General features: G+C 39.7%; 1 protein-coding gene across 1 annotated transcript in view; it reads left to right on the top strand.

The window, feature by feature from the left end:
* Positions 1–1516: 1516 nt before the first annotated feature.
* Positions 1517–26416, top strand: part of TEK (TEK receptor tyrosine kinase) — a 43756-nt gene continuing 18856 nt past the window's right edge. The window contains exons 1-5 of the mRNA XM_027784580.2: positions 1517–1931; positions 13828–14139; positions 19379–19489; positions 23101–23253; positions 25442–25573. Coding sequence (XP_027640381.2) covers positions 1880–1931; positions 13828–14139; positions 19379–19489; positions 23101–23253; positions 25442–25573 — 760 coding nt within the window. The 5' untranslated portion in view covers positions 1517–1879. The remainder of the gene's footprint in view (positions 1932–13827; positions 14140–19378; positions 19490–23100; positions 23254–25441; positions 25574–26416) is intronic.

Raw genomic sequence — 26416 nt, forward strand, 5'->3', positions numbered from 1 at the left:
CCCTCACAGGGAAGAATTTCTTCCTAATAACTAATCTAAGTCTACCTTCTTTCAGCTTACAGCCATTACCCTCTGTCCTTTCACTACATACCCTTGTAAAAAGGCCCTCTCCAGCTTTCTTGTAGGACCCTTTTAGGTATTGAAAAGCTGCTGTAAGGTCTCCCCAGAGCCTCCTCTTCTCCCCTGACTCTCTCAGCCTGTCCTCATAGGAGAGGTGCTCCAGCTCTCTGATCCTCTTCATGGCCCTCCCTCCTCTGGACTTGCTCCAAAAGGTCCATGTGCTCCTTATGCTGGGGTCCCCAGAGCTGGGTGCAGCACTCTGGGTGGGGTCTCACCAGAGCAGAGCAGTGAGGAGAATCACCTCCCTTGTCCTGCTGGCCAGGCTTCTTTTGATGCAGCCCAGGATACAGTTGGCTTTCTTGGCTGCCTTTTAATGTCTAAGAGTAGAAGAAAATGTTCTCAAAAACCAAAGATGGACAAATTACATGTGTGTATTTTGGTCTGGAACCAGACCAGGTAAATACCTAATACTCTGCCTCCTTTAAACCTCAACATGAAATTTCAGTAGTGTTTGGACCTCACACTGTGTCTTTTCACCCTGAGGGTATTTTCAGTTTAAGTACTTTCTTGCTTTGGTTTCCAGTTATATTTTCTGGGGGGAAAGGGCGTCATGTCAGGAGCTTCTCTGGGTTAATGCGTTGAAATCTGCTGTAGGTGACATCTTTTCTGTTCACATGGCAATAGATCTTCAATGTAAAGGACTTCCTCTGTGAAATCTACACCAATCAAAGGCTAAAAGGTCTTCCTAAGGACATTAATCAAAGTAGGATCATCCCATATCTATTTCCAAAACGATGTTAACATAAGCTTTTCCATACGTCTGTAAAAGTCATTCTGGGTGTTAGCATCTTGGCACAACTACAGGACTTTTAAATGCTACATTGTCATGGGTTATATTTAGCCAAGTGGTAAATAAGATTGGCCTTTATTTGCAATTCTGTTTATATAGCTGACTGCTGCCTTTCCATTTATTTCAGTAGATTTTTTTGTGATTTTCTTTTTATTTCTTCCTCAAGTTTTGTTTCAGTTTCTGAGTTTTGAGACCGCCCTGAGTGTTTTGGCATTTTGTTCCCACTGATGTCATAATAACTCTGGGTGTGATCTATTATTGCAACAAGTTTTCAGCCTGTTTCCAATTGTCAAACGTAGAGAAAAATTGTTTCCAGTAAAGCACATGAACTAATGCAGTGTTTTATTGGATTGTAGCTGGCTCTGGTCTATACTGGATTCAGCTTGTTGTTTTGTTACTGTGTTTTCATATTTTTATTACTGTGTGCTGAGATGCATTGCAGCCAGCAGCTTGCACGTGGATTAAATCAATAATAGAAAAGATGCTATCACCCTGAGAAATTAGCAGATCTGTACTTTGAGAACGGAAATACACTTTCCACCTACTGTACCTAGGTGGAGGACATTTCACTTGCACTCTCCCGCCTGCTGGAGGATGCCATCGTTGCTCCTATTCTGCTGACTGCGACTGACAACAGTGCCCTGCTTCTCTGGCCGATCCAGATAACCGTTTTGATGTATTGCTGGATGGATGGGATTTGCACTGCGCAGCAGTCCCGCTGATACAAAAATGCCTTTAAGATCCTGCCTTTCCCATCCTAATCTACAAAGGAAACAGGAAAAAGGAACTTAAACTCCCTGTACTCAGACAGCACCGAGACTGTTCCAGCCTGCGCCAGCGCTATGATTTCTTGCCTGTGACCTGTAAACACTGTACCATGCTAGAGAAGCATCACCAGTAAATATCTGCCCCAAGGAAAGGAAACTCCATGAGCGACTGTAAGAACTGGATGGATATATTTTGGAAAGCATGGACCCTTTAGCACATCTGGTTCTCTATGGATTCAGCCTGATGATTTCAGGTAAGCCTTTGCTTTAATATCTGTAGTTGACCTGTCGTGCTTTGCTTGTGTCTCGTGCAATGTGCAGACAGAACACATGACTCCCTATTCCTTACTCCTACACTTACCTTTACTGATTTAAGTACCTGTGTGTGTTTCAGTGAGTCCACTGATCTCTGTGCAGTGCTCTTACAGTGAGTGAGGGCAGGGCTGTGGCCAAGCTATTGGGGAAGATTTAGCTACGTGTAGAATACACCCTACCCCTTTTTAATTGTTGAAGCCTTTTGCTGGCACATACACACATTGCAACAGGGTTTCTCTTCCATCTGATGGTACTAACTTCTTTGTAAATCTCATAACTTTGATACCACTGGTGTCTTTCCCCAAGAATATCTGCTCTAAATACAGATTAAATGTTGACCTTTTCTGTGACTGACTTTATGAACTGGATGTGTGGTAGGAAATAATGATGTTTCTAGGTATTCCGGTATTTTTAGGCAAGTTTTTAGACAAGATTCCACAACTGGAATCTAGATAAAAGTCAGTGGACAAAAAGGGCAGAAAGATGCACATCAGATCTATTAACATTTCAAATACAGCTAAATAATGGTTCCATATTATCAGCAAATGTCATTAGTTCAGCAGGTCAGAAGTTAGTCATAAGAGAAATCTTCAGAAAGGTATACGGTAAGATTACAGTAATGTAAATTTAGTTTCTAGCTTTGGGAGCATTAACGTTTGAGATGTTTTGCTGAAGCTAGGCAAGCAGAGCCCTGAAGGAAGCCTGTGCTCTTGCCATCAGATTCTTGGTTGTTCAGCATTTGAGTATTGCTTTCAACATCCGCATTTTGATTTTCTAGACAGTTTCTTCTGGGTAACATACCAGGCAAAATCTGTACAGGAGCAATACACTTCACACAATTAGCCTAGACTTTAACTCTCTCCTAACAATTTCAATGAGATATGCACACGTGTTCCAGTCCATCTCACAGCAAAAAGGCAACATGTGCTGTAAAACTTCAGATTGTGCTTCAATGAAAACCAGAAAGTAGCACAAAAAGGCAGAAGTCCTTATTGTTGTGCATCTTGCTTTAAAATTTCCAAATCTTCTTGATTAGCAGCATGTTAATAACTAAGTGAAATCATGACCAAATGAGTTTGAGATGTTAATTTTGGCATCTGTAAGAGGCTAGAGATTCATACAGGCAAAAAAAATGTGTTTAAAATCTGTCAAATGCATGTTTGGAAGTATTCTTATTCAGCCATTGCTGTAATAGGCTGCATTTTGTTTACCAGTTCCTCTTTCCTGGCTTAAATTTCTTGATTGCTTAGCTGCACTTCGATTCAACCTGTTTAGCCCTCAGATCACTTCCAGCCTTTACCTTTAAGGAGATATCTGGTGCTGCAAGCATTACAGGTGGAGAAGGAAAGAAAGTCCAGTTACCCTCACTGTTTTTCGTTGTCTCTCCTGTTTCTTTACGTAGTAACGTATACCTAATTGACACAGAAGGAAAGCGACGTTCATGTAAGTCACAAGCACGGGAGGAACGGCAGTTGGCTGCAGAGATGGGCTGTAAACACGGGCAGGGCAGAGAGCTCGGTGCTGCGAGCGGACGGCCACGGCCTGTTCCACAGGGGCTGACCAGCGAGGTGTGTGCTGAAGTCACACCCATCCCAACAGATCTGTCAGCTTTCCCGCTTTTGTTTGAGAATGATATCATGCTTCCTGGGGCGAGCAGCGAAAGACAATGCGAGCCCGCTTTCCTCTAGATACTGCAGGCGGAGTTCAGGAAAGCGGGAATGACATTCCCTGAGCAGGGGAGGCTTTACACTCAGTGCAGACAGTGAGCTGGCTTAACCTTGTCCCTGATGATAGTGGGCCTCCCTGGGTGTGTTGCTGGGTAGGCACAAAATACACTCCACCCTTTCCCAAGGTGAAGACCGCCAGCTTGACCTCCATTACGAGAAATGGCCTTTGATTTCATGTCCTTTTTTTTTTTTTTTTTGAGTAACAGTAGCCCATTCTCAGCCAGAGGTCTGATTTGGAAGGTGTCATTCAAAACATACAGAAAGGCTCAGTTTTGTACTGTATGTATGGTCACGGCTTGCCATAGCAAATGTTAACTAAATTGACAAGGGGCTGAACTTCATCCTATCAACATTCTTGAAATCAGACTGAGCATCACCGCATGTTTGTCTTTTGGTTGATTCTACTCAGTCAACATTTTGTAGGATCAAAATGATCCTGGCATCCATTCTGAAGTATGAATGCAAAACCCAAGGCAAGGCTGTGGCTAGGAATTATCTGTTAAGTCCTGATCAAAGAAGAGCCACAAACTCACCTGTTCCCATGGAAGGCTAAGGACAAAGCAAGGAATGAGTGTCTGAACTTGCCTTTTGCCTCATAACATCTTCAGATAGCCTGGAAATTTGCTTATGGCTTCTCACAGCGGGCTAAGTCTCAGAAATGTTCATGTGTGAGCCTTATTTTAGCAAGATGGCTACAATCAGTAAGAGATTTTGGAAAGCAGCAACAATTAAAATGAGTTTCAAGCACATTTCTTTGACTATTTCTGGCAGGAAACAAATACATTGTCAAATGTCGCCATTCTCCAAGACAGACAGGGTCTTCTGTGCTATAGCTTTGCTCTATCAATAACCTTAGATCCAGTGGTTTTCTAAAAATACTGAATTTATTTTTTTTTTTAATTTAGCTGTTGGATCCATATATGGTAAAAGACTCAAAAGGTTATATTAGCCTTTTAAGAAAGGGTTACAGTGGAGCTAACAGTGTAGTGGCATCCACCTATCATCCCTGTTGATGTCTGCTTTTTCTTTTGGATCAGTAGGTGTTATGAAAAAAACATGAATTGTAAATACTATCATTATTATGTGACTCATTTACATAGTCATAAAATGAAACAGCTTTTAACATTTATTATATAGAGAGATATAAGCATTATTATAATGCTGCAGGCTCTTCAAAATTACAAAACTCCAAAATTACAAGAAGTCATAATTTTTAGCTAGACTGGGAAGCTCTAATGAATACTTCTGTTGCAAGACTTTTGTTTCTTTTGTGAAGATTAACTTAATCTAAAGAAAACCTGTATTAACCTTTAGTTAATACATGCCTCTGACAGTGCACATGAATGTCATTCTTCCCATAATTAAGGGACTAGTCCTTTTACAACAAATGTGTTGTTGTCAGACCAAAATGGCACCTGAACTTCAAACAGCTTGTCTTATGGCTGCAGTTTTTGAGGGTTTTGGTGTTTTGAGCCTGACATAGCCAAAGCAGTGAACACAAATCATGTTTGAGCTTTTAATCACAGTTGTTTGAAAACTATGCTGGCTAGACATTACGCTCACACACGACCTTCCCGTAACCTAAATTATCAAACTAGTAATGAGAATTTCAAAAGGAATTTAAAAAAGGATTTCATTTGTTCTTCCTCAAGTGTATTTGATTTGTAAGACCCAGCAACTGCATCTGCCTGGAACACTCAGGTTATTTACCCAGAGGGAACAGTACCCTGGTAGGTTTGCAATTTACGTGGAACTCAGACCGCTCTTGAGATGTAGCCTTCATGTAATCCAGAAATGATGGGCCTACCACAGGAATCACTTGTGGAATCTCTGACCTGCTGAATGTTGGTATTTCTGCACAGTTCTGTTAGGACAATCATGCCTGCAGAATCAATGGATCTGTCTTGTGGGAGAAAGAGAGCTGTTTTGTTTTAGTTGCATTGATGTCTATATGTGTTTTTTTAAAAAAAGTTCCAGCTGTGATCTAATTCATCGCTTTCTGACCCTGCAGTTGGAAGCCAAAAGCAACAGCTTCAGCCTTATGCAGGCACCTACCCTAACTGGAATTACAGAAGTGGGTTGATTCTCTCCAGTTCTTTTACTTTTTAAAGTTTGCTTTTGGTGTGTGCCTCATTCAGACCTAGTGAGAGGTAGAGTAGCTCCCAGGAAGATTGTGTTCCCGAAGGCCATTTCAGCAGCTGGGAACAGTCTGGAATGAAAAGGCATTGCATCAAATGGAGAGGAATCAAATCTAAAAGATGAAATGAAATCACTCTACATTCACAAGTGTTAACATATGCTATTGTTTTAGAAACAGATTTCATATATAGATATAGATACACGCACACACAAATTTGGGTATTTATTCATAATTAAGCTGGTTGGATGGATTACTTTTTTGCTGAAATTTCATTTCAGGGAAAAAAATGAAGTTGTAGTGTTTTGCAGAGGTGGTCTCACACCCACAAGAATTTTATCTGGAAGGCTTTAGGCGGACAAGAGGGAACATAGAAGTCAGAGACTGACTGCAGCTGAGCAGCTGGCTTTGGGGCAGGGAAGATGTGGAGTTGGTCCTCCATGTGCCCACAATGAGAACTACCTGGGTTGGAAATCTGCTCTGTATTGGTCATGTAGACTTGACCCTGCTTGGCCCAGACCTGTCTCCTGTCTCTTAAACGCACAAAAACCCTGTTCAGCTTTCCAAGGAAGACCAAGAAGTCATTGTGGTGTTGGGGGTGTTGGGTAGGCTCAGAAGAAATGAACCACAAGTGGATGCACCTACCACTTGTGTGAGACAGATGTATAGTTTCACGGTCAGCTTCCACTGTGACACAAGACCTATCTGGGACCAGGGTGATGAAAATCTTAGATAAATTGCCATGAAGAACTGTCCTCCAAAGACAGTATCTATCCTGCGCTAGTTGCAAGGTTGTATTTAGCGTGCTGCTCCACTGCAGTTTCAGAGGAGACACACAGCAAAAAACAGCCCATGTCTGAACTGGAGACTTTCCTGTAAGGAATTTAAAATGCTGATTGTTTCTTAGGGTACAGGTTTTATAACTATTCTCCAAGTAACACTCAAACTTAGAACATGTACTAATAATGTTAAACAATGGTTAAATATAAAGAAGTTAAAAAACCATCAAAATTCATTTTGTAACTCATCACTAGGAGAAGCAAATACTTTCAGGGTGTGAAGGTTATTAGGCATTTACTAAGTTCTGAAAGCATTTTTTAAAGACAGGTTCACAAATTACATTTCTATATTCAAGAGTCATTAATTTATGTACATTTTTTCAAGGCTGATGTTTTGCTTTCCTGGTATTTATTTTAATTTTTTGCATTGTGCCAGCCTATCTAATGAAGTGGCTTGGTTAGTTTCCTGTCTGGAGTGTAACAAGTTTCTCTTGATAATGTAGTTCCATCCGCACTTCTGATTGTGCTCATGATTTTCATCTTATTTTCTGGCTGTTCATCCCTGACATGCCACTGCTTAGTGACATCAGCCTCATTCGTCACAATGTGTGCTTAGCACAAGGAACACCTCCCACTACTCTGCTCAGAAAAATCAGTGAGTGGCAGAGTGAGGGTACACTACAGGTAAGAACACATTAGACTGTGTCTGCCCTGCAACAAACACTCCACAGACACTCCCAGACAACCTTATGCATGTTGTATGCACTGATAAATCCTGTGAGGTCTAATTGATTATGTTATTTTGCATACTTCAGCTTGGCATGTGCGCACAAACAGCATACAATAGATATATGCAGCATACATAGTAGGTTCATAATGCAACTTACAAAGACTACCCTTGTTATGGACGTACTTATTCTTGCTTGTGAGTACTTTCTTGACAGCAGTACCCATATTTGGCTAGCTGCAAATCCAGCCAGATGTAGCTGAACTACAAGCGTGCCCTACTTGAGCTTTCATACATTCCTCATCCTTTTTCAGTGTTACCTAGCACATTGTCAGCTGGTTGTTCAACAAGCAATTTCTGCTGATATGTTGTTTTCTGCTTTACTTGCTTATGGTCAACCGGGCCTAAGGAGAAGACATGAGAAAGCATCTTTCTGCATTTTGGTTACTTAGACTCACACATTTAGGCACCCTCACTGGGAAACCCCCAACCAGGTTGCACCAGTGTTTCTTTCCTAGCTCTTTCATCTTAAAAGATTGTTTTCATAGGTTATGAAACAAGTGAAATGTAGAGAAAACAATTACACCCTATTTTACAAGAAGGCAGTTGCATTTCCTTTCACTGCTTCAGATGCACCCAAGGACCCATAAGAAAGCATTAGCCCTAGTAGTTTTGACAGGCTATTTCATTTTTTACACTTGTGCTGTGGTCTTCCCACTGCTACTAAGTAGCAAACTGATGTTCTGTCACTATCTTGTTTATTATTAGTTTCACAGTACCTTCCCTCCACAAATACCAACATATTTCTAAGGGCAAGAGCTGTGAGCTGTTGCACAGCTGCCCAGTAACATCACATAAGATACAATCATAAGATTCTTTCCATGGATAACAAGAAAGCTTTCATTGGAAAACTTGACTTTTTGCTCATTTATAAGGTGCTTTTCAGCAGCATTTCTGTCCCTCTTTCTTTGGTCCTGCTGCAGCTGCTGTGCAGCAAAGAATGTTAATCTGTTTCAGTAACAATAACTTCAGCCTTATTTTCTTGTGGACTGAGCTGTTAGAGGAGAATTTGACTCACTGGATGAAGCTACCTGAGCTGCTGCTATCTTTGCATCCCAGATGAAGTTTCCAGCACACTAAGAGACTAGTGAGCCCATAAAATGAATATGTGATTTCAAAGCCCCCCCACCCCCAAGATTATTGATTTTCTTTTTTTAGAAAATGAACAAAAAATAACCAAGATTGATAAAAGAAATATTGAGTGCACAGAAAAAGAGGAAATAAAGTTTGCCAAATTCTGGTGTGGTAAATGTTCCACTCTCCATATGGAAAACTATCCCCACACAACTAATATTTTGGGTTAGTTTCTCACTAGCTTTAATAGTAAGTAAAGAGTACTCTTTTTTTTTTTTCTTTTTTTTCTTTTTTTTTTTTTTTAAGAGAGAGGAGACATGGGGCTTGGGTGTCTTATTTTGTTAACCTCTTCATATTTGACTTTCATTATTTCCATCCTGATTATGTTTAGTATTGCATAATTGGTTAATAAATAAATAAATACTAAATCAATGTAATTTATAGCTATATTTTTAAAGTAAAATTATTTAAATGACTGCCATTTGTATTTATAAATAGATTAGTTAAATTCCTTTAAACTGGTATGTGGTTTTATACAGAAAAATACAATTCAGGAGGTGAACTTGTAACTACAAAACAAGATACAAATGAGAAATACTGAGGTGCAGATATTTAGCAAGCTCATTTTGTTCTAAATCAAAATCTTATTTTTTCAAGGAGAGAGAGTGTTTGGTGCTGTTTTTTTAAGAGACCTGAAGAAAGAGGGGTTGATAACTTGACAGTCTGGGACGTACATTTCCATCAGTCTCAAAATGATTTTTATATCCTGCAGTGACTGTCATATGGAACTGACTGGTTTACTTTCAGCATAACATGAAGCCTGAACTAAGCACAAATTCTGTTTTCTCTCTAATAGTATCATATTTATATGTTTTAGATTCACATCCCCTAACAGAAATAACCTTGCCTCAAAGTAAAAAAAATACCAAAACAAAACAAAACCAAAACAGCTTAAGTATTTCAAATTGCATCACTTTTTATTTCCTTTGCTTCACTTGATGAAAAAAGGGGTAGAATTTACTGGAATTTTCTGCCCTCCCCTCTTATCTTAAGTAATTAGTACTTGGAAAGTATTTATCTTTCCACTTACCTCTTACTGCAGTTCTCTGTTTCCTCTGTTACGCTCAAAATGCCAGGGGAAGGACTTCCATCTTATATTCACATCAAGCAGTTAATAATAAAGCTCTACAAATGCAAGGAAAATAAAGGCATCATTACATGTGTAATGTCAAATAATTTCTTCCCTTCTGCTACTACTCAGTATTAATTAATAGTGAAATAAAACATGTACTCAGAAATTTGCATTCTCAGTAGGCCTTGCAAATATGGGCTAGTGATCCAGTATTTGTTTGGGGGGCAGTGCCGTACGGTTACCCTTTACCGTGATGGCCACTGCCTGATACGGAGTTACAAAGTTATGAAGTGGGTATGTTTGCTGCTCCACAGTATTGAGCACTTTTCCAGTTAACAGACAAGTTTGCAAAGGCCTCATATTAGGTAGAAATTTTCTTGAATATTTCCATGTTTTCCTGGGGATGAAACAAGGGTTAACAGCATAAATCTGGAAGTATTTGGGCAGGGACTTTCTGAGACAAAAGGACAATTCATAACGCTTTTCTGTTCTCGTAAGACTTTGCGTGTACCCATCTATGGCATTAAACCACCTCAGCTTGAGGTTGCCACATTGTTTTATTCCCAAACCAGTGTCTAGCAGCAATTCTGATCTAGGGAAGTGATATTTTAAACTTTATTGGAGACTTTCTTGCTCATTGAGCAGACCTGTGTCTGGGATGTGTTCCAGGGAGTTTCTGAGAGCTGTTGCTTCCAGCTGGCCCTGGCTGAGTTTTGCTGGTGCGACACAGTACAGAAAATATGACGACTGTGTGCCTGTATGAATGGCACTGTGGTAGGGAATGAGAACACACGGGGCTGCAGAGGCACACAATTATTGTCTGTTCAGTACGGTTTCCCCAGGCAAATATGTGCTAGAGAAGCTGTGAAAGATACAGCCAGGTATCACCTAGCAAGAAGGAGCACGATCCTGTCGTTATGAGTGGACCAAGAGGAACTGCATGCCTTCCTGCATTCATCATGCCATCTGGGTTATAGTGCATGTGCTATTATATAAATTTACTGGTTTAGGGGATGCCATTTTTTCTGTGCTAGAAGGGCTCAAACCACTGCACCACAATGAGTGTGTGTCAAAAACACTGGGCAATGAACCCTCTCTGCATGGTGTCACCCATTTCCAGCATTAGCCTTCTGCAAGTGCCTCTCTTCTCAAAATCTATTTGTAGACACAGCAAACTGCCTTCCTGACAGCGTCAGTTCTTTGAGGACCAGGGAAGGAATCAAAGGACCTTTTCAAGGAAGCACAGAGGATTGTCACTGGTACAGACGTGACGTTTCCTGTCTGTATGGTTTTTTGTGTTTTTCTCAGAACACTAGATCCTGTTGTCCTTATTTGGTCCTTACATACTCAAAGTCTTCATTAACATCAAGGGTAGAATTTGCCTATGTTTTGCCAGACTAGGTAGATTCCTTTCTCGAAAAGACAGTTGGGCAAGTTCAAGTTGCATTATCAGAAAGAGATGGTGTAGGTATCCCTATGCATAAAGCATATGTGCATTTTATACTTTTCTGAGGATCTGGGTTTTTTTCCACAGTCTAAGGGCAGCAGCTCCCAGTGGAGTCAAAGAAAGCCTGCCTATCACCTCAGAGCCTTAGGCTAATTTAAAACATCAGTCCTGCTAGATTCAGTCTTGAACGAGTGAGTTGCCTTCAAGTCAATGTGCTGTTAGGGTGCTTTTTTTCCCTTAAAAAAATATACCTAAAGCATAGTTTTTCTTAGTATAAAACCTTCACTTGGATATATTTTAATTTCTGTTCGCAATATATTCCAGCTGTTAAATATTAGCTGCCAAATCATGCTGGTATATGGTTCCATGCTTATGCATAGATATTACTCCCTTTCAGATGCAGAAAGGCCTTCTAGTGGTGTCTTCAGGAAGACAAGAAACTCCATCTGTGCTTCATCTGCTTCACAGAGGTGTCTGGGTTGTCTGCAGTGTTTAATATGACAAAAAAACACCTATATTTAGACAATCAATCAAAACACTATCCATCCACCAATAGCTAAATTTTGATTAATTTGGAATAATTGCAAGTGTAAATGAGTAATATGCCTGAGCTATGGTAGGGTTACACCTTGATTACATGATTTGTATTACTACAAAGAAACAAAAAAGCATGCAGCAAATGCCTTAAGTATGATATAACTTTGCTTTGCTATTCCTTGCATAGTAATCAAAGGCAACATGAAAATTAGTCCTCAAAACTTGGACTTCTACTACTTATTTTCAGTGTATTGAAAGACTGAGATGCAGAGAGGGAAAGAGGGAATTCAACTTTCAATCTGTGTTGGAAGTCAGAGGAACAGAGAAATTCCAGAGATATGGAACTGCAGCCCTGGATGAGCAGCCACCTTCTGAAGGACCCCAGCAGCCTGGGCCCATACCTCTGTACTGGAAGGACAGATGCAGCTCTGTGCCTGTGGATGCTAGGCAGAAACACCAAAATACTTCAGTTCTGATCTGCAGCACCGTGCCTGACTTCCACACAGATAATCACGTCAACTTGCAGAGTTTGGATGCAGATTTGTTTCTGATTTTTACAGAAGTTGGCAGAAATCATGATCCTGGGGTTTAAGAATATCTCTACCTGGTGTGTGATCCTTGCTGATACAAACTGAAGCCGTCTGCTCTCAGAGTTGATGACTGTTGAATTACATCTGCCTTCAGCTGATGCATCAGACCCATAGTAGGAGCACAAATGTTCCCCATATAAAAATAAAAATGTTGAGATAAATGCCCTATAAGATGAATTCACAAATCTGGCCTCATTTCTATCACATTCTTCTTTAACTTTTTTTGAAGTATTTATTTATGTAATATGCAACAGGGTGAACTGACTTTGCTGACCTGCTCCTTTATGCAATATTTACTGTAACAGCTGTCGCAACTTTTTGGGAAGGTTTCATTTCTCCATTATGTAGCTGCAGATTATCAGGGCTGGCACGCTGGAGGGTGGTAATGGCGGCAGGCTGCCCAGGCGTGGTGCGTGTCAGTGTGCTGTCAAGATACTTCAGTCCCCAGAGGGGCTGCTGGCACTGAAAGCAGAGGACCTCCCTTGGCCCTGAGCACTGGAGAGACACACGCAAAGGCTGCAGCCAGCACCCAGACCTTTTGACCTCCCTTATCTGAGACTATAGCCCTTCCTTCCAATCAGAGAAACATTTGGAAGCTGAATGACCCTAAATATTTGGTCTCTCTCTGTATAAATACAAAATACACTTGTATCCAAACCAGGAAAATAGATGTGATGGATAAAAGAAATTAATTCTTCTTCCTGTTTCAGCTGGAAAAAATGTTACTGTTTCCCTTCTCCTTGCCCTGAATTTCAGAAGTAAAGGCAAACGCTTGTCATTTGCAAACTGTTGATTACAAAAGAGCTGTGTTTCCGTCCTGCTATGTGCATTTGAACAACTAGATCTGTAGCATTCTGCCAGAAATTGTTTTAATTAAGCTTGTATCTATCATTTCCAAAGAACTTCCACCTCCATGTATTTCTGGCACTTTGATTGTTCAAAGGGAGACATTTTGATTGACTTAAACCTGACCTCATAAAAAATGGCTTTATTAGTGCTGCTGACTTGTTCTTTGTTTTTGATAAAGTTTCTTTGTGCCCTGGTTCTTGCTACTGTATGTTAGGGCTTCAAGTGGTTAATGTGAATGATGATGAAATCATTAAATCAAATTCATAAAACAGCTGAAAAAAAACATACCCCAAGTGCTCAAAGTACTACCAATTCCTATAACTGAAAGTATAAAATATAAAAACATCTGCTTTACATTAATTTAAACATATTAAATCCATGTAAATGACATAAAAGAAACACTATTAGCTGACAACCTTATGATCTACTGACCCTGTTACCAGCAAAGCACCATACTTGGGGCGTTTTTGTACATGTCTAACTATCTAAGGATCTACTTGGTTCTGCAACATCTTTTAAAATAAATTCCACAGATCTGAAGGGCTTATTTCCTCTTTTGAGAAGAACAAATTCTGTCTGTTCATGACATATAAAGTAAATCCCCAAGTCCATGTAGCAGAATAGTTAATCTACAGTCTTCCTATTTTGCACAAAAGCTGTGCAAGACACAAAACAGCAAAAACCTGAGTACTCAGTGAAACAGCTTATCTTGTGGTTTGATCAGTCATACTCAAACTCTGCAGTAAAACTTTTCCATTTGTTGCGTTTTTCCTTAGGTAAAGTGGAAGCGACACTGGACCTCATACTGATCAATTCATTCCCTCTGGTGGGCAACTCAGAGACATCACTTATCTGTATCACTTCCAAATGGCGCTCCCGTGAGTCTATCACAATAGACCGAGACCAGGAGGATGTGACAAACCAGCACCGGGAACCACTGGAAGTTAATGAAGATTCCAAGAGACCAACAGCCAAAACAGTGGTGTGGAAGAGGGAACAGGCCAGTGAAACTATTGGAGCCTATTACTGTGAAGGGAAACTCAAGGATGAGGTGACAAGGATACATACCATGAAGATGCCGCTGGGAGGTACTGTATGGTGGTCACATCTTAATTTTGCATGTCACTGCCTGCAGACTGACAGCTATCCCTGGTTAACACAAGTGGGCACAAACATGGATCCAGAGCAGGCAAGGCAGTCTGGAGTCAACAAAAATAGACTTGTCCCAAGCCCATGTTTCTTTTCTAAGGTTCACAGGCAAGTGATTGATACTAGCTGCTGGTCATTTCCTCATGGAAGTTAGTTAGACATCTGTAGGTACTCTGCCTGTACCTGGCTACTACCAGGAACACAAAGTCAGGTGGCAAATAAGGTAAGTACTGGCCTCACTCACACCCTGAAATGACATGTGATAACTCCTGCCATGGGTTCTTCACATCCCAGACCCTTGATTTCTGAACATGCTTCCACTTTAAAGTCCTGACAGGTGTGAGATGTAGACAGCTAAACGTCACTATCCTTTTTTTTGTAATACATGGGCAACCTGAGGCTACAAAATAACTTGCATTGCCTAGGTTTCAGTAATACTACAGATCAGCAATATTGGATCTGCACAGTCTGTGTCAGTATGAAAAAAAAAATCCAGCTCAACAGTGGAAAGAAACTCCAGCGAAGTTTCCCAAAATCAAATAAGGCTATTCACAAAAATTTCACTATGGATTTCACTATTGACTTGGTTTTTCTTTTAAGGCTATGCACAGTAAAAAAAGCAAATATGGCGACGAGATGGTGGGATGAGAAGGTGGGATTTCCAAGGTCCAGCACTCTAGCTGTTAAATTGCATTTTGTTATGTGCAAAATTTTGCTTGTCTCTGCACCTCATTACACTTCTGGGACAAGTTCCAAAGCAGAGATCACCATAAACTACAAAAAAGTGCAAGAAATACTAGCTGATTTACTGCAGCAAATCAAGTTTTCAAAACTTCCACTGATTTTTAGCAGACTTCACTGTATTGCTAATGTTTTGTACCATGGCAGCTTGTCTTTGAGGAGACTTGATACTTTTAATCTTTCTTTATAAGGTTTTATTAGGAGCTATTATCCTTGTTCGTATCCACTGAAATTGCATAGCCAATTTAGAAAAAGGTATTTTTCATTTGTCCAAGCTACAGCTAGTGTTTATTTATTTCTTTTAGTGTGGAAACATCAGAAACAAGGTGGGCAGAACAAGTGCAATTTAATTTGGCTTATGTATTTTCTGACCAAATGTGGTGTTTGAAGGGTTGGACTGGTCACTACGAAAGCTCTGCAGATGGAGGCTGACAACTCCATTGTTTCAAAGGAGGCTGCAATGAGGAGGAGATAAGATAATAGTCCATGGAAAGTCACTGTGACCCTGTCTGTGGCAGAATGCCAGTGAGTTGACCACATCTCTGGCAGTTGTGTACAGCAACCTTCATGGGTGGAAGAGTGTCTTCTCAACCAATCAGTTTTTTGCACTTGGTATCTGTGGACCTAGAAGCAGAGAATTTAAAGTAATCAACCTTTGAGAGCTTCCTATGCGACAGAAGTTGTTCTAACCAGAAATAACACAACATTCACACCAGCAGTAGGTAGGTTTCTTTGAATAATTTCTGGGTTTGAATCAATTTTTTGGATTTTCTCTGCAAAAGCTTTCACTGACAAAACCTGAGCTAGTGACTTGTCAGTGAAAGCATATAATCTAATCAGGCTAGACGGGTGAGAAAGAGGCACAACAGAAATTCTCAAAGCTATTAAAGTGCACAGAAAGAGGAAGAAGAGGTCAGTGAAGGACTGTGAGGTTTGGCAAAGACTCTGTAGTTGGAAAACAGGCCTTTTTCCCCTTCACTGTTGTTGTCTGATTAATTTTTAAAGGCAGAATGTGTTTTTCAACACCAAAAATTGAGCAAGAGTTGAAACTTGCAGTTTCCCATTGAGGACACAAAAACATGGGAGGGAGCAGCACTTCTGAAAATCCAGCCACTGTTTTGCAGTCTCAGGGCAAGAAGCTGCTGAAGCACTCACCACTCATTAATCATTTGGCTAGCCCCACTGACTTTAGCGGGAACTCTCATCTGCCTGATTACGTACCTATTGTCAGATATGCAGACACCGTGAAGATTTTTGCTGTATAACACAGGAAGATAAAAGGTTCATTTTCCTGTTTTACTGTACATGTGTGCCATTCTGAAAGTAATAAGCCTGTTCTGAATTCTTTATATTGTAGCATTATGGTTACATACGTAATTTGCATACATGCAGTGAGAGCGAACAGATTATGTTTTATGTATGTATGGAGAGTAATGCTTATACTGTATACAGCACACTATCTAGAACAGAACACTATATAAACTGTTCTGCATCTAGTCAAATATAATTTATGTCATTTCTCTACACAATAAATCCAAGTTTCCCCCCCAGAAACTCTCTAAAGCAGGCAAAGGGACAATAATGGAAATGCTAGCGACACGTTATGGCACTTGTACTGCAATATAGTTCATTATGTCTCTATAAGGAATTGGCACACTCAAGTTATGAAATCATGAAATACAAGTAACAATCTAAAAATATGTTGGAACAGAGCCCACCAGGGAGTGTGTGTTCCTTTCCATTGCAACAGTACTCTGAAGAAAAAGTCCTGCGGTTAAGCTAAACAACATACAAAGAAGAGAAAACGGGAATACAAAAGTTTAATATCTTATTAAAACAATTAGCAGTGCCTCACTAAATTTAGTCCAAACTCCACTACAAATAAAACACTTAAGATCATTTATAACTTGCAATTAATTTTTGCGAAAGCTGTTGGATTTTCTTTTTCTAAATAGATCAGGATTTTCACCACACATTTGTTATATTCATAAATAACTTCTGAATCAGGATCTGACAGTAAGTTGGGACTGCTTTCAGTTTTTGTTTGCCTGTTCCTAATGAGATCTTACATATCATTCTGTACTAGAATTCCCTGTTTCTCAAAGATGTATGTTCAGATGCCAGTGCCTCAGTGACTTGGTAAATGCTCAGTAGATTCCCATGCACGTGCAGGAAGAGTCCTGCTGAAATCGATTGAAATCAATTAGATAGCACTTACAAAGGAATGAAAACGTGTGGCAGAAGCTCAGAACATAAACATTAGAACTACACAGGGGCCAAAATTCCATTCTGCAAAGAATCATGAGAAGTCAACTGTTGTCTTACTTCCAATCAGAAACAAATCATTAAAATGTCAAAATCCTCAAGGAAGTAAAATTCTGGGAGAGAGATTGGCTTGAGTTGATAGAAATGTCTCCATTTTTACTCAAATTTTCCTTAATTTTACATCATATAACGCAAACATCCTGATTTTTAATTAAAATGCTATTCTGAAATGAAAGTATTAAAATGTTCTCTCCTCAAATATTGCAAGAATACCACCCTTTTTACCCACTCAGATTTTACAAAATAATATTGTGGACATACTAACACAGTTTCAGCCTCATAAAAACTTTGACTTAGCATCCACCTGCTCACTTTTTACAGCTTTATTACATATTTAATATAACAGAAAGATATTTCATAATTTTCTCTCTGCTTTCTGATCTTATCTCTGTGTATTTCTTTGCCACCAAATTTCAGCCGCAGGCTCCAGATTCATTTTCTGCAACCATTGATATGAGCCAAAGTATACTTCATTGACAGTTTTCTAAAAATGAACTGAAAAAAAGAGGTATGACTACAGATAAATGGCAATTTTTATGAATAAGCTACCAGTTCATATAACAGTTCATACTAACTTGTGTATGTGTTCCTTAAAATATTCCTTGTGAAATAAATGTGACTTTAATAAAAATGGAACCTATGCTAGCATGAATGGCTCTTCAAAGATTTCTTCCAGATGAGGCTCAGGTAGGTGTTTCTGTCAGAAAGGTCACACTCACCTTGCTGGGGAGGCAGGTGGCAGCAGAATCAGGCTCTCAGGATCTGAACAGAAACAAGATGCAGGATAGACTTATCCAAGAGGAATTTGCACATGTGGAACCCTAAGGCTAAAGAGCCTCAAAACCAGAAAAAGACAAAGGGCTGGTTAAAATCAATGCCTCACTCTCCTGGGTGCTCTAAAAGGGAAAGCACAAAGGTGTAACATTCCCACTCAGATAAAGAGCTGAACAGTTTGGAAGTTAACATTGACTTATTTTAGAAGAGTTCTTGTAATTTTTTTGCCATGCAACATATCAATGACAGTATGGCATAAAAACTCAGAGCTAAAAATGGTCAGAAAACCTGAAGTTGCCCTCAAAAAACTTCACAGCTTTCCCTTGGATTTTTCCAACTAAATGAAAGAGAGCATCCTTCTAACTTGTTTCAAAGTAATGTTGCAATAATAATTACGATTTCACTGGTTTCAAAAAGTACTATTTCTTGAGATTTTTCTGTCCCTTCCCCAACTGCCCTCAGATCTTTTTTTCCACTAGTAGTGGTAAGGAAAAAGCAAAAATTTTGTGAAAATCCCTATATCTACTACCTTCTTTTTTTTTCTTGAATCAAGAACTATGAACAAATGTATAAAAGTACCTTTCTGTTTAAGCAGGAAAATTAATTTCAGTTTCCCAGCTGGCAAATTTAAAGATGTCACCAATGTAGACAGTTATCTCATGTATTTTTTCATTTTAATTAAGCTATATTTTCAATTCAGAATATTTTGGTAAAAGTATAACTGGCTGTGAATATTTTTTTCTTTTGTTCTCAGTGCAAGCCAGCACTCTCAGTATTTATAAAAAGCACGGTGAACTAACACAAGCACAGACCTTCTCTATCTTACATCTTCCCCAGACCCTGTGTGGCTGTGATCTCCTGAATATCTTGACTGTTTTGCATCATAAAACTTAAACAGAAAAAAACCTGAGTCACTCAGGGTATTTGTTTGCCAGTGCAGCTTGTTGCCTATGATACATGTTCCAGTACTTTATCCAGTCTGTTTTAAAAATGTCTCAAGGGATGAAGAAACTTGGGAAAGTGTTTCACAGCCAATCGGGGCTCCTAGTTAGGAAGTGTTTCCAGTTACTCAGCCAAAATCCTGTTTTTCTTGTTTATTTCATGCCCCAGGTTCTAGGGGTAGTGTGTTGTTTCAGGGTGTAGGTGAGTCCTCTGTCTTTGTCAAAACATAGAGTTGAGGTTGCTGGTGGTGAGTCAGAGTGTGCTCTAAAGAAATTCAAATGTCAGAATCTGAGTCAGGGTCATGCTGGAAACCATTCTCAACTTTCGGCCCAGAGATCAGGTAGAGAAAATAACTGCTGCTATTTATCCCACACTTCTGTTCTGTTCTGTTTTCAGCTTCATTCCACCCAGTGGCATTAACTGTTACAGCAAATAAGGGAGAGCACGTCAATATTTCCTTCATCAGAATGGCAGCAAAAGAGGAAGATGCAGTGATCTACAAAAATGGTAATCAACCTTTCTCTCTTGTCTTTTCTTTTCCTGCTATCCTTGTCTTAATCAGTGCCACATAACTGTTTTAAAGTCATTGTTGATAATGCCTATGCTGTGCGACTGGAGCAGCACAGCAGACATAATTCCATACACATTTAGTGTTTTCTAAAGGCGACATTTGTCGTACCCAATATATTGAGTTGATCTGTTTCTCCTCCACCAGAATGCCAAATCGCCCATTCATACCTTTGCTTTGTTTCTCACTTTCTTTTGTTTTCCTTCTTTATCTCCTCATGTATTTACCTGGTTGATTTTAGCATCCTTTTTTTTTTTTTTTTTTAGTCTGTGACACCATGAAGGCCTAGCTACTGCATCTTTCTTTGCATTTCTACTGCTTTTCAAGTGCATAGCTTTCCTTCTTCAAATGTCTTTTAAAGGCCATTTAGCTTCTAGAATGCTCTTCAGTCTAAGAAATTCAGCACTAGTAATCTGTTATTAGAAAGACAAAACTGTCAGCAAAATCTAATCCTTATTTCATTCAACTACAAAGATTAGTCAGGTTGCAAAATTTTGTACATCAGCTTTTCTAACATGGCACCTAAATCACATGTAACTCACTACTCAGCTGTGTGTTGCTACTACTTGACACTTGGATAGATGTGCAGTTTGCTATCTACCTCCTGTAGAAACGTCGTAAAATACTGGTCACTAGAAGTGACAGTGCTTTCATACTTAATCAGAATGTTAGACCAAAAAAAATTGTAGCTGTGGAAAGCACTGGTCCATCTTTATCTACTGATAATCTGGTTTACAGTGAGCTACTGAAAGAGTAAGTAAATAGAGCAGGATGAGGTAAGGAAGAGCGAGCACACTGCAAAAGAATCAATGCCTCAAACCCAGCTGCTGTGCACTTCTGCTGGAAAAGAAAAATAACCAGAAGGTGTCTTTTAAAAAGGCAATATGCAAAGCAGAGTTTCTTAAAGACCTATTTCTTTGCTCTTCAGAGATTGATCTATGGCAGTGCACAATGGAGAAAGTTTGACATCACTTGTCTTTTCAGGGTCCCCAGGGACGTTTTGTGATCTCCTGTTAGCATTTTCTCATACAAGAACCAGCTGATATGTTGGAGCAGGAGTGCTTACATCATGGTGCTGCTTTAGCTGGGATTTCAGCTGGAAATTTGGCAAAAAGCCTCAGACTGGCTATAAGTCTAGACAGTAGGTCAAGCTCTCCACCTGAAATTGCAGCTGATATAGCATCTCTGAGGATTCCTGATGCAGCAGCTGGCAAAGAAGAGAAAATACTTGTCCTGTTGTATTTAACTGTTGCAGTCTTTCACTTCAGTCATTTAAAATACCACTTGCAGACCCTCACAAAGGCTATCTAGAGAATGAGACTACCCTGCTAAACAAGGTTGCTTTAAGACACTGGCATAACACGTGCCGTCCTGGAAAACAAGCCACGAAACCTGAACCTTGTTAACAGACTGTGAGCATAAGGCTTTCTTAATACTTTGCTGCCAAGTTTGTTTGAGTTGAGCTTGTAACTCAAAAGACATGCAAAAAATGGTCCCATAGTTTCAAAATTAATCCCTTTCATTCTTTGTTCTTTTTCTTTGACCCTGTTTTCTTGAAGAACTGTTATGTGTTTTAACGGACTAAACTGACTCAAGACAATTTTTCTGGTTTTGCAGCCAAGTTTTACATTTCTAGGCTGCCTGAAATTTTACTATAGTCAGATTGATGGTATGATCACAGGCAGTGATCTGATGCTGTTTACCTTCCAAATTATTTCAGCAAAGTGAAAAAAAGTTGTTTTGTTATCAGTGTGACTATAAGGGGATGTAGTAGTTAAGGATATTTGATTTGTGGGAGTATCATTTGGTTAATGGTCATTCCACATAAAAGACTAAGACAAGAAACAGGAGAAATAATAAATAAACAGACACACAAGCCCTAAGGAGTAGCAGATGACAGATGAAACATCAAAGGGCAGAGCTCTCCAGTTTCTGAAGGCCACTAAGGGAACAACACAAAGCCCTGAGCAGCTTCAGCCAGAGCTTTGTAAGTGTAGGAAAAAGGAAACAGGATTACCACGGGTCTCAGGGGGAAAGAGTAAACTTGTTATGGCATGATTGAGGGGGACTGTGAGCATGTGTGAAATCATGGGATATTTAGAGAAAGGGCCAAACAGGAGAAAAGGAGGGTTCAAAGTGAACTGGAAAGAAAGCAGCATAAGAAAATGGGGCAAGAGGCAGATAAAAGGTGCCACAGGTCTGGCCAAGCTCTACGCTACAGTTGGTCTAGTCTTATTAAACTCTATTCTTAATTATTCTTCAACATAAGTGTGCCCTTTACCTGTTCACATATGTGTAATCTGCTAGTGACCTTCAAGCCAGACTACAAGGCACGACAAGTATGACTGGAAACATACGCCAGGGGTCAAAGGGACTCAACGTGTCTGGGGCCAGCAACTGCAGAGATAAGGGTCTAAGGACAGTTATACCAGAGACCCATTTGCATATGCATGTGACACTCGTGAACTTCAAGCCAGGCTAATCGGCGAGTAGGATAAGTGGGCTGAAAGCCAGCTATTAGAGAGGCTATAGGTCCAGCTAAGACCCAGTTTTGGGTGTGTGGGTGTATGAGATCGGCCAGCAAGCTTGACTAGCTGCAAGCAAGAATAGGATCAGGCTGTCTGGGTTGTTCACGTGTACATGAATCCCATGTGCACACGCAGTACCTGCACAGGCACAGTTCTGCTGTGTGGGTCTGTTGGTGCTTGGCTTTGTTAGTACACCATATGTGAGCATGTGCACGTATGTTTTGGCAATAGCTGGCTGGACCTGGCATTAGCCAACTCCAGTAGCTTTGCTTTAACAGACTGCAGTGGAAGGACTCCCAAGGGTCCTGAAGTCCACTGAATGCAGCTTCTTTTTGACAGCAACCAGTGTTCAAACATTGTTACTTGTTAGTCCAGAGGGACAGGAGAAAACAATGCTATTGCCTTACTTAGCAAGCATGGATAACCAACTGCAGCAAACCTAGAATAACAGAGATAAGGTCCCTTGGTTAAAAAAAAAAAAAAAAAACAAAACAAAAAAACAAAACAAACAAAAAAAAAACCCAAAAACCTAGAAAAGACAGAAACATGTTAAGTCTGGGAAGAAAAGATGTGCTGTGTTCTTCCTGCTTTGGTCTTTTAAGCAAATATTTGTGCTACTTAAAGTAAATAGGCCCTGGCTGGCATTTACTTTTGACTCCTTCCAGCCACACTAGAGTCCTTACAGATTGTCAACCCTTACTTCAGGAAAGGCCAGGAAACAAAATGAACACTTTTAACCACTAGACTCTTAGGAACATTCCTGTAAAGCAATGCTGAACACAAAGTTGTTTGTCCCATTCATCTACTAAATCTCCTCAAGATCTAGCTTCCTTTGTACTTGCACCTCTCCAATTATCAAAAACTAGTCTACCTATAGAGCCATCAGCATATTCATAATTAATAGCTAGATTCTGCTGCTTAGCTCATCCCAGCTGTCCTTCCTCAGTAACCAATGCAAACTCACTTCTGTCTGTAGATGGTCAATGACTTCTGTCTGTTGTATCTGTATGCTCCTTCCCCAGGTTCCTTCATCCACTCTGTGCCCAGGCATGAAGTGCCAGGGGAACTGGAAGTCTCCTATCCTCAGGTTCAACCACAGGATGCAGGGGTTTACTCTGCCAGATATATAGGAGGAAACCTCTTTACTTCTGCTTACACAAGGCTTATTGTAAGACGTAAGTTCCATTAATATGTGCTGATGATTAATTGTTTAAAGTCATAATGAATCTGCAAGGAAACTTACACTGTGCCCAAATAAGGACCAAAATCTTTCTTGACACAAGATGCCATCAGGTTATGTCAGAAGAAATTTTTTTCCCAAGGATCTCTTGTACAATCTGAGAGTGATTTAAGCAGCTGAGAGAGAAAAGAACATCAGATTTTTGTTCAATTCATCTTAGTTCTTGCCAGGACAGCTATCTGTTTTCTCAGCATCTCAGCTTTGCAAACACCAAGTATGAATAAGGCAGGTGGCACTGGGTCTCTCATGAATGAGAGATGTGAGTCTGAGCACAAAACAGGAATTTTCAAGTGACTTTGCTCTCTATGGTGGGCTATATACAAGCTCCATTTATCCTAAATCCTATCATCTTTAGCATACATTATTGTAATTTCAGAAACTAATCCAGCCTTAATTAGCTCTTAAAGTTCACTTCCCAGTGGACAACAGGACCAGTTTACAATGCAGGCAGGTATTTTCCATTAAGTATTCTATATGTCTTGTAGCTCATGCTGCTATGTCCATTTTCATCAGATATAAAGAAAATAATATTCTAGTAACTTGGATAGAAATAGAAAACCAATAAGTAAAAATAAATAGCTGTTCAAATATCTTACATTATAGAGAAAATGTTTCTGATGGTAAAATGTATTTTACTTGCTAACATCCACAGAATACTTCCAGAATACTTCCATTACAAATGAATAAATCTAATGCCCCAAATTGGGATTTTGAGCTATTGCCACGTTACTAAACAAAATGATCCAAGAACTGTTCTCTACTCTAGTGCCAAGCGGCACAGCAGAAGACTTACCCATAAATTCTTCCCCGTCTTGAAATAGGCTTTTGCCTTGCCCATCTTGCCTACTGCAAAAACTCCTGCACGCTGTCTGGGAGAGTGGTAGGGAGCACACTGACAAGAAAGAGAATGGATGATCACATGCCACTGCACAAGCACATGCTCTGTCTTTCTTTGAATTAGCATTATAGACACAGACTGATGATTATTAGCAAAGCTTTTTTTTTTTTTAAAGTATCCACATGTAAGAATTTTACTCTGGGAGAAGGAGAAGACAGAGCTCAAGCACCATGTTGATTGACTAAATGTTTGCTGAAATCTGGAAAAGCTGATCCAAGTCTAGATTACCCAGTTTCCGTAAGCTGCCTTGGGACTTTCCAGTTTATTATCTTCTCAGTCCTAGCTTTACACTAGAGGAAGGTATGAAAGTCAGTTTCTGTGATCTAAGAAACATTACAAACCAAATACTGAAAATTATTGTGCCTCTTCAGGTCCCACTGATTTCAAAAGCAGCTCAAAGAATTTTGAATTTTGTAACGATAGATTAAGCATTTACATAATGAAGTCATAATACTTGTTTAAAGCTTGAGCTCTGCTTCTATTAAATTAACTGTCAAATTAAAATATCTATTAAATCAGTATCTCTCACTGGCAGGATTAATGGCACTATCTTTTTAAATTATGAAGTAGGAAAGAAAATCATGGCAGGCATTAAAACAAACAATTGCTCTTAGTCCACCAATTCCAGAAAAAACAGGTCACCAATTGATTGATCTTTGTTACAAAGACACAGTGAAGACAATAAAGTTACAACAGATGTGAACTAATGTGTCTAATGACTTTCAAGAACAATATATTGTTACAGAAAAAAATCATGAATTGCCAAATGCTGGTACAATGCCAGTGATGCCAGGCTTGGTCCTGCTGGCTTACTACCAGTACAGTCAGCTCCAGGTGAAGCCTGGACCTTTTGTAGGTCTTGGATCCCTGCTGCAAGAATAGAAATCTTAAATATAACATCTTTCTCCACTTACTCTTTCCAAAATTACTCTGACAAAATAATCTGTCTCTGGTTTCAAAGAAAGGAAGACTTCCCTAGTTCCTTCTTTGAAGATTTTGTGTAGCATTACTGCATACTATGCAGCGCTTCTGATCCAGAGAGAGGCACTTTCACAATCAAAAAAGTGATTTCTTACATTAGGTCAGTTGGCTGGGGTTTTGGGAGGTCCATGTGGATCATATTTTTACGTATTTTACTGTTTGTCTTAATTAAAAACAAATTTAGTACTTGATTGGTTACTGAATAAGAAGACCACAAATATGTCATTAAATTTTTCCATAAAAGGATGTGAAGCCCAGAAATGGGGCCCTTCCTGTAGCTCCCATTGCCCTTCCTGCATGAACAATGGCATTTGTCATGAAGATACTGGGGAATGCATCTGTCCTCCAGGTTTTATGGGAAAAACATGTGAGAAAGGTAAGCAAATATTTTCACAGATTGACTGTTAATTTGTTCTCAGTAGCATAAATTGGCAGATTATTGATGGAAGCAGCAAATGGAGAAGCCTCGTTTCACCCTTTGTACATATATCATTTACAGCTGGTGCTGGAGACGGGACAGTGTTAGGTGAGATAAACCCTGAATTAGTAAGGATGTTCTTGTGTTTTAACTTCTCCCCCTCTTCTGCTAGTAGAATTTGTGTTGCTAAGGGAGATGAATGTTTTCAGCTCTTCTTGGTCAATATGCACTTGGACAGTGTGCTGGATAACCTCACCTAGGCTCCTTTTCCCATGAGAAGCTGAACCAGATGATCTTTTGAGGTCACTTCCAACCTGGGCTGTGCTATGGTTCCCCTGAAATCAGTATGCTCGAAGCTACCGACTGACTATTAAATGCATGGTAAAATAGGAGATCCTAAGGATACACTGGCACTGGGAAATGCAGCCCTGTGTTAGAGACTCCCTGGCTACTTCTGAACAAGCTGCTAATTTGCTCACAAGGGAATTTCCCTCTGTAGAGGCATATCAACAGCATATATCTGTTAGTGCATATCTATGTCTGTAAATTAGTTTGAATTCTGGAAGAATTACAGCAGGCACCACATTGCTCTTATCTCTCCAAGTAACTTTTGGGTTCAGTGCTAAATATGTATCCTAATATTCTGACTGGATTGTAGTTCTGCAAATACTAGAGCTAAGCTATTGGAATAGCTGACATCTGAACCACTCCAGCATAGCATTGGTCTTACCAGAAAAGCGAAAACCTAAGCTTGGCATTTCCACGAAGTTCTAAGAAGACTATTTGGTCTTCCTGGCATTA

This window comes from Falco peregrinus, chromosome Z (genome assembly GCF_023634155.1).
Source record: "Falco peregrinus isolate bFalPer1 chromosome Z, bFalPer1.pri, whole genome shotgun sequence".
Lineage (NCBI taxonomy): Eukaryota > Metazoa > Chordata > Aves > Falconiformes > Falconidae > Falco > Falco peregrinus.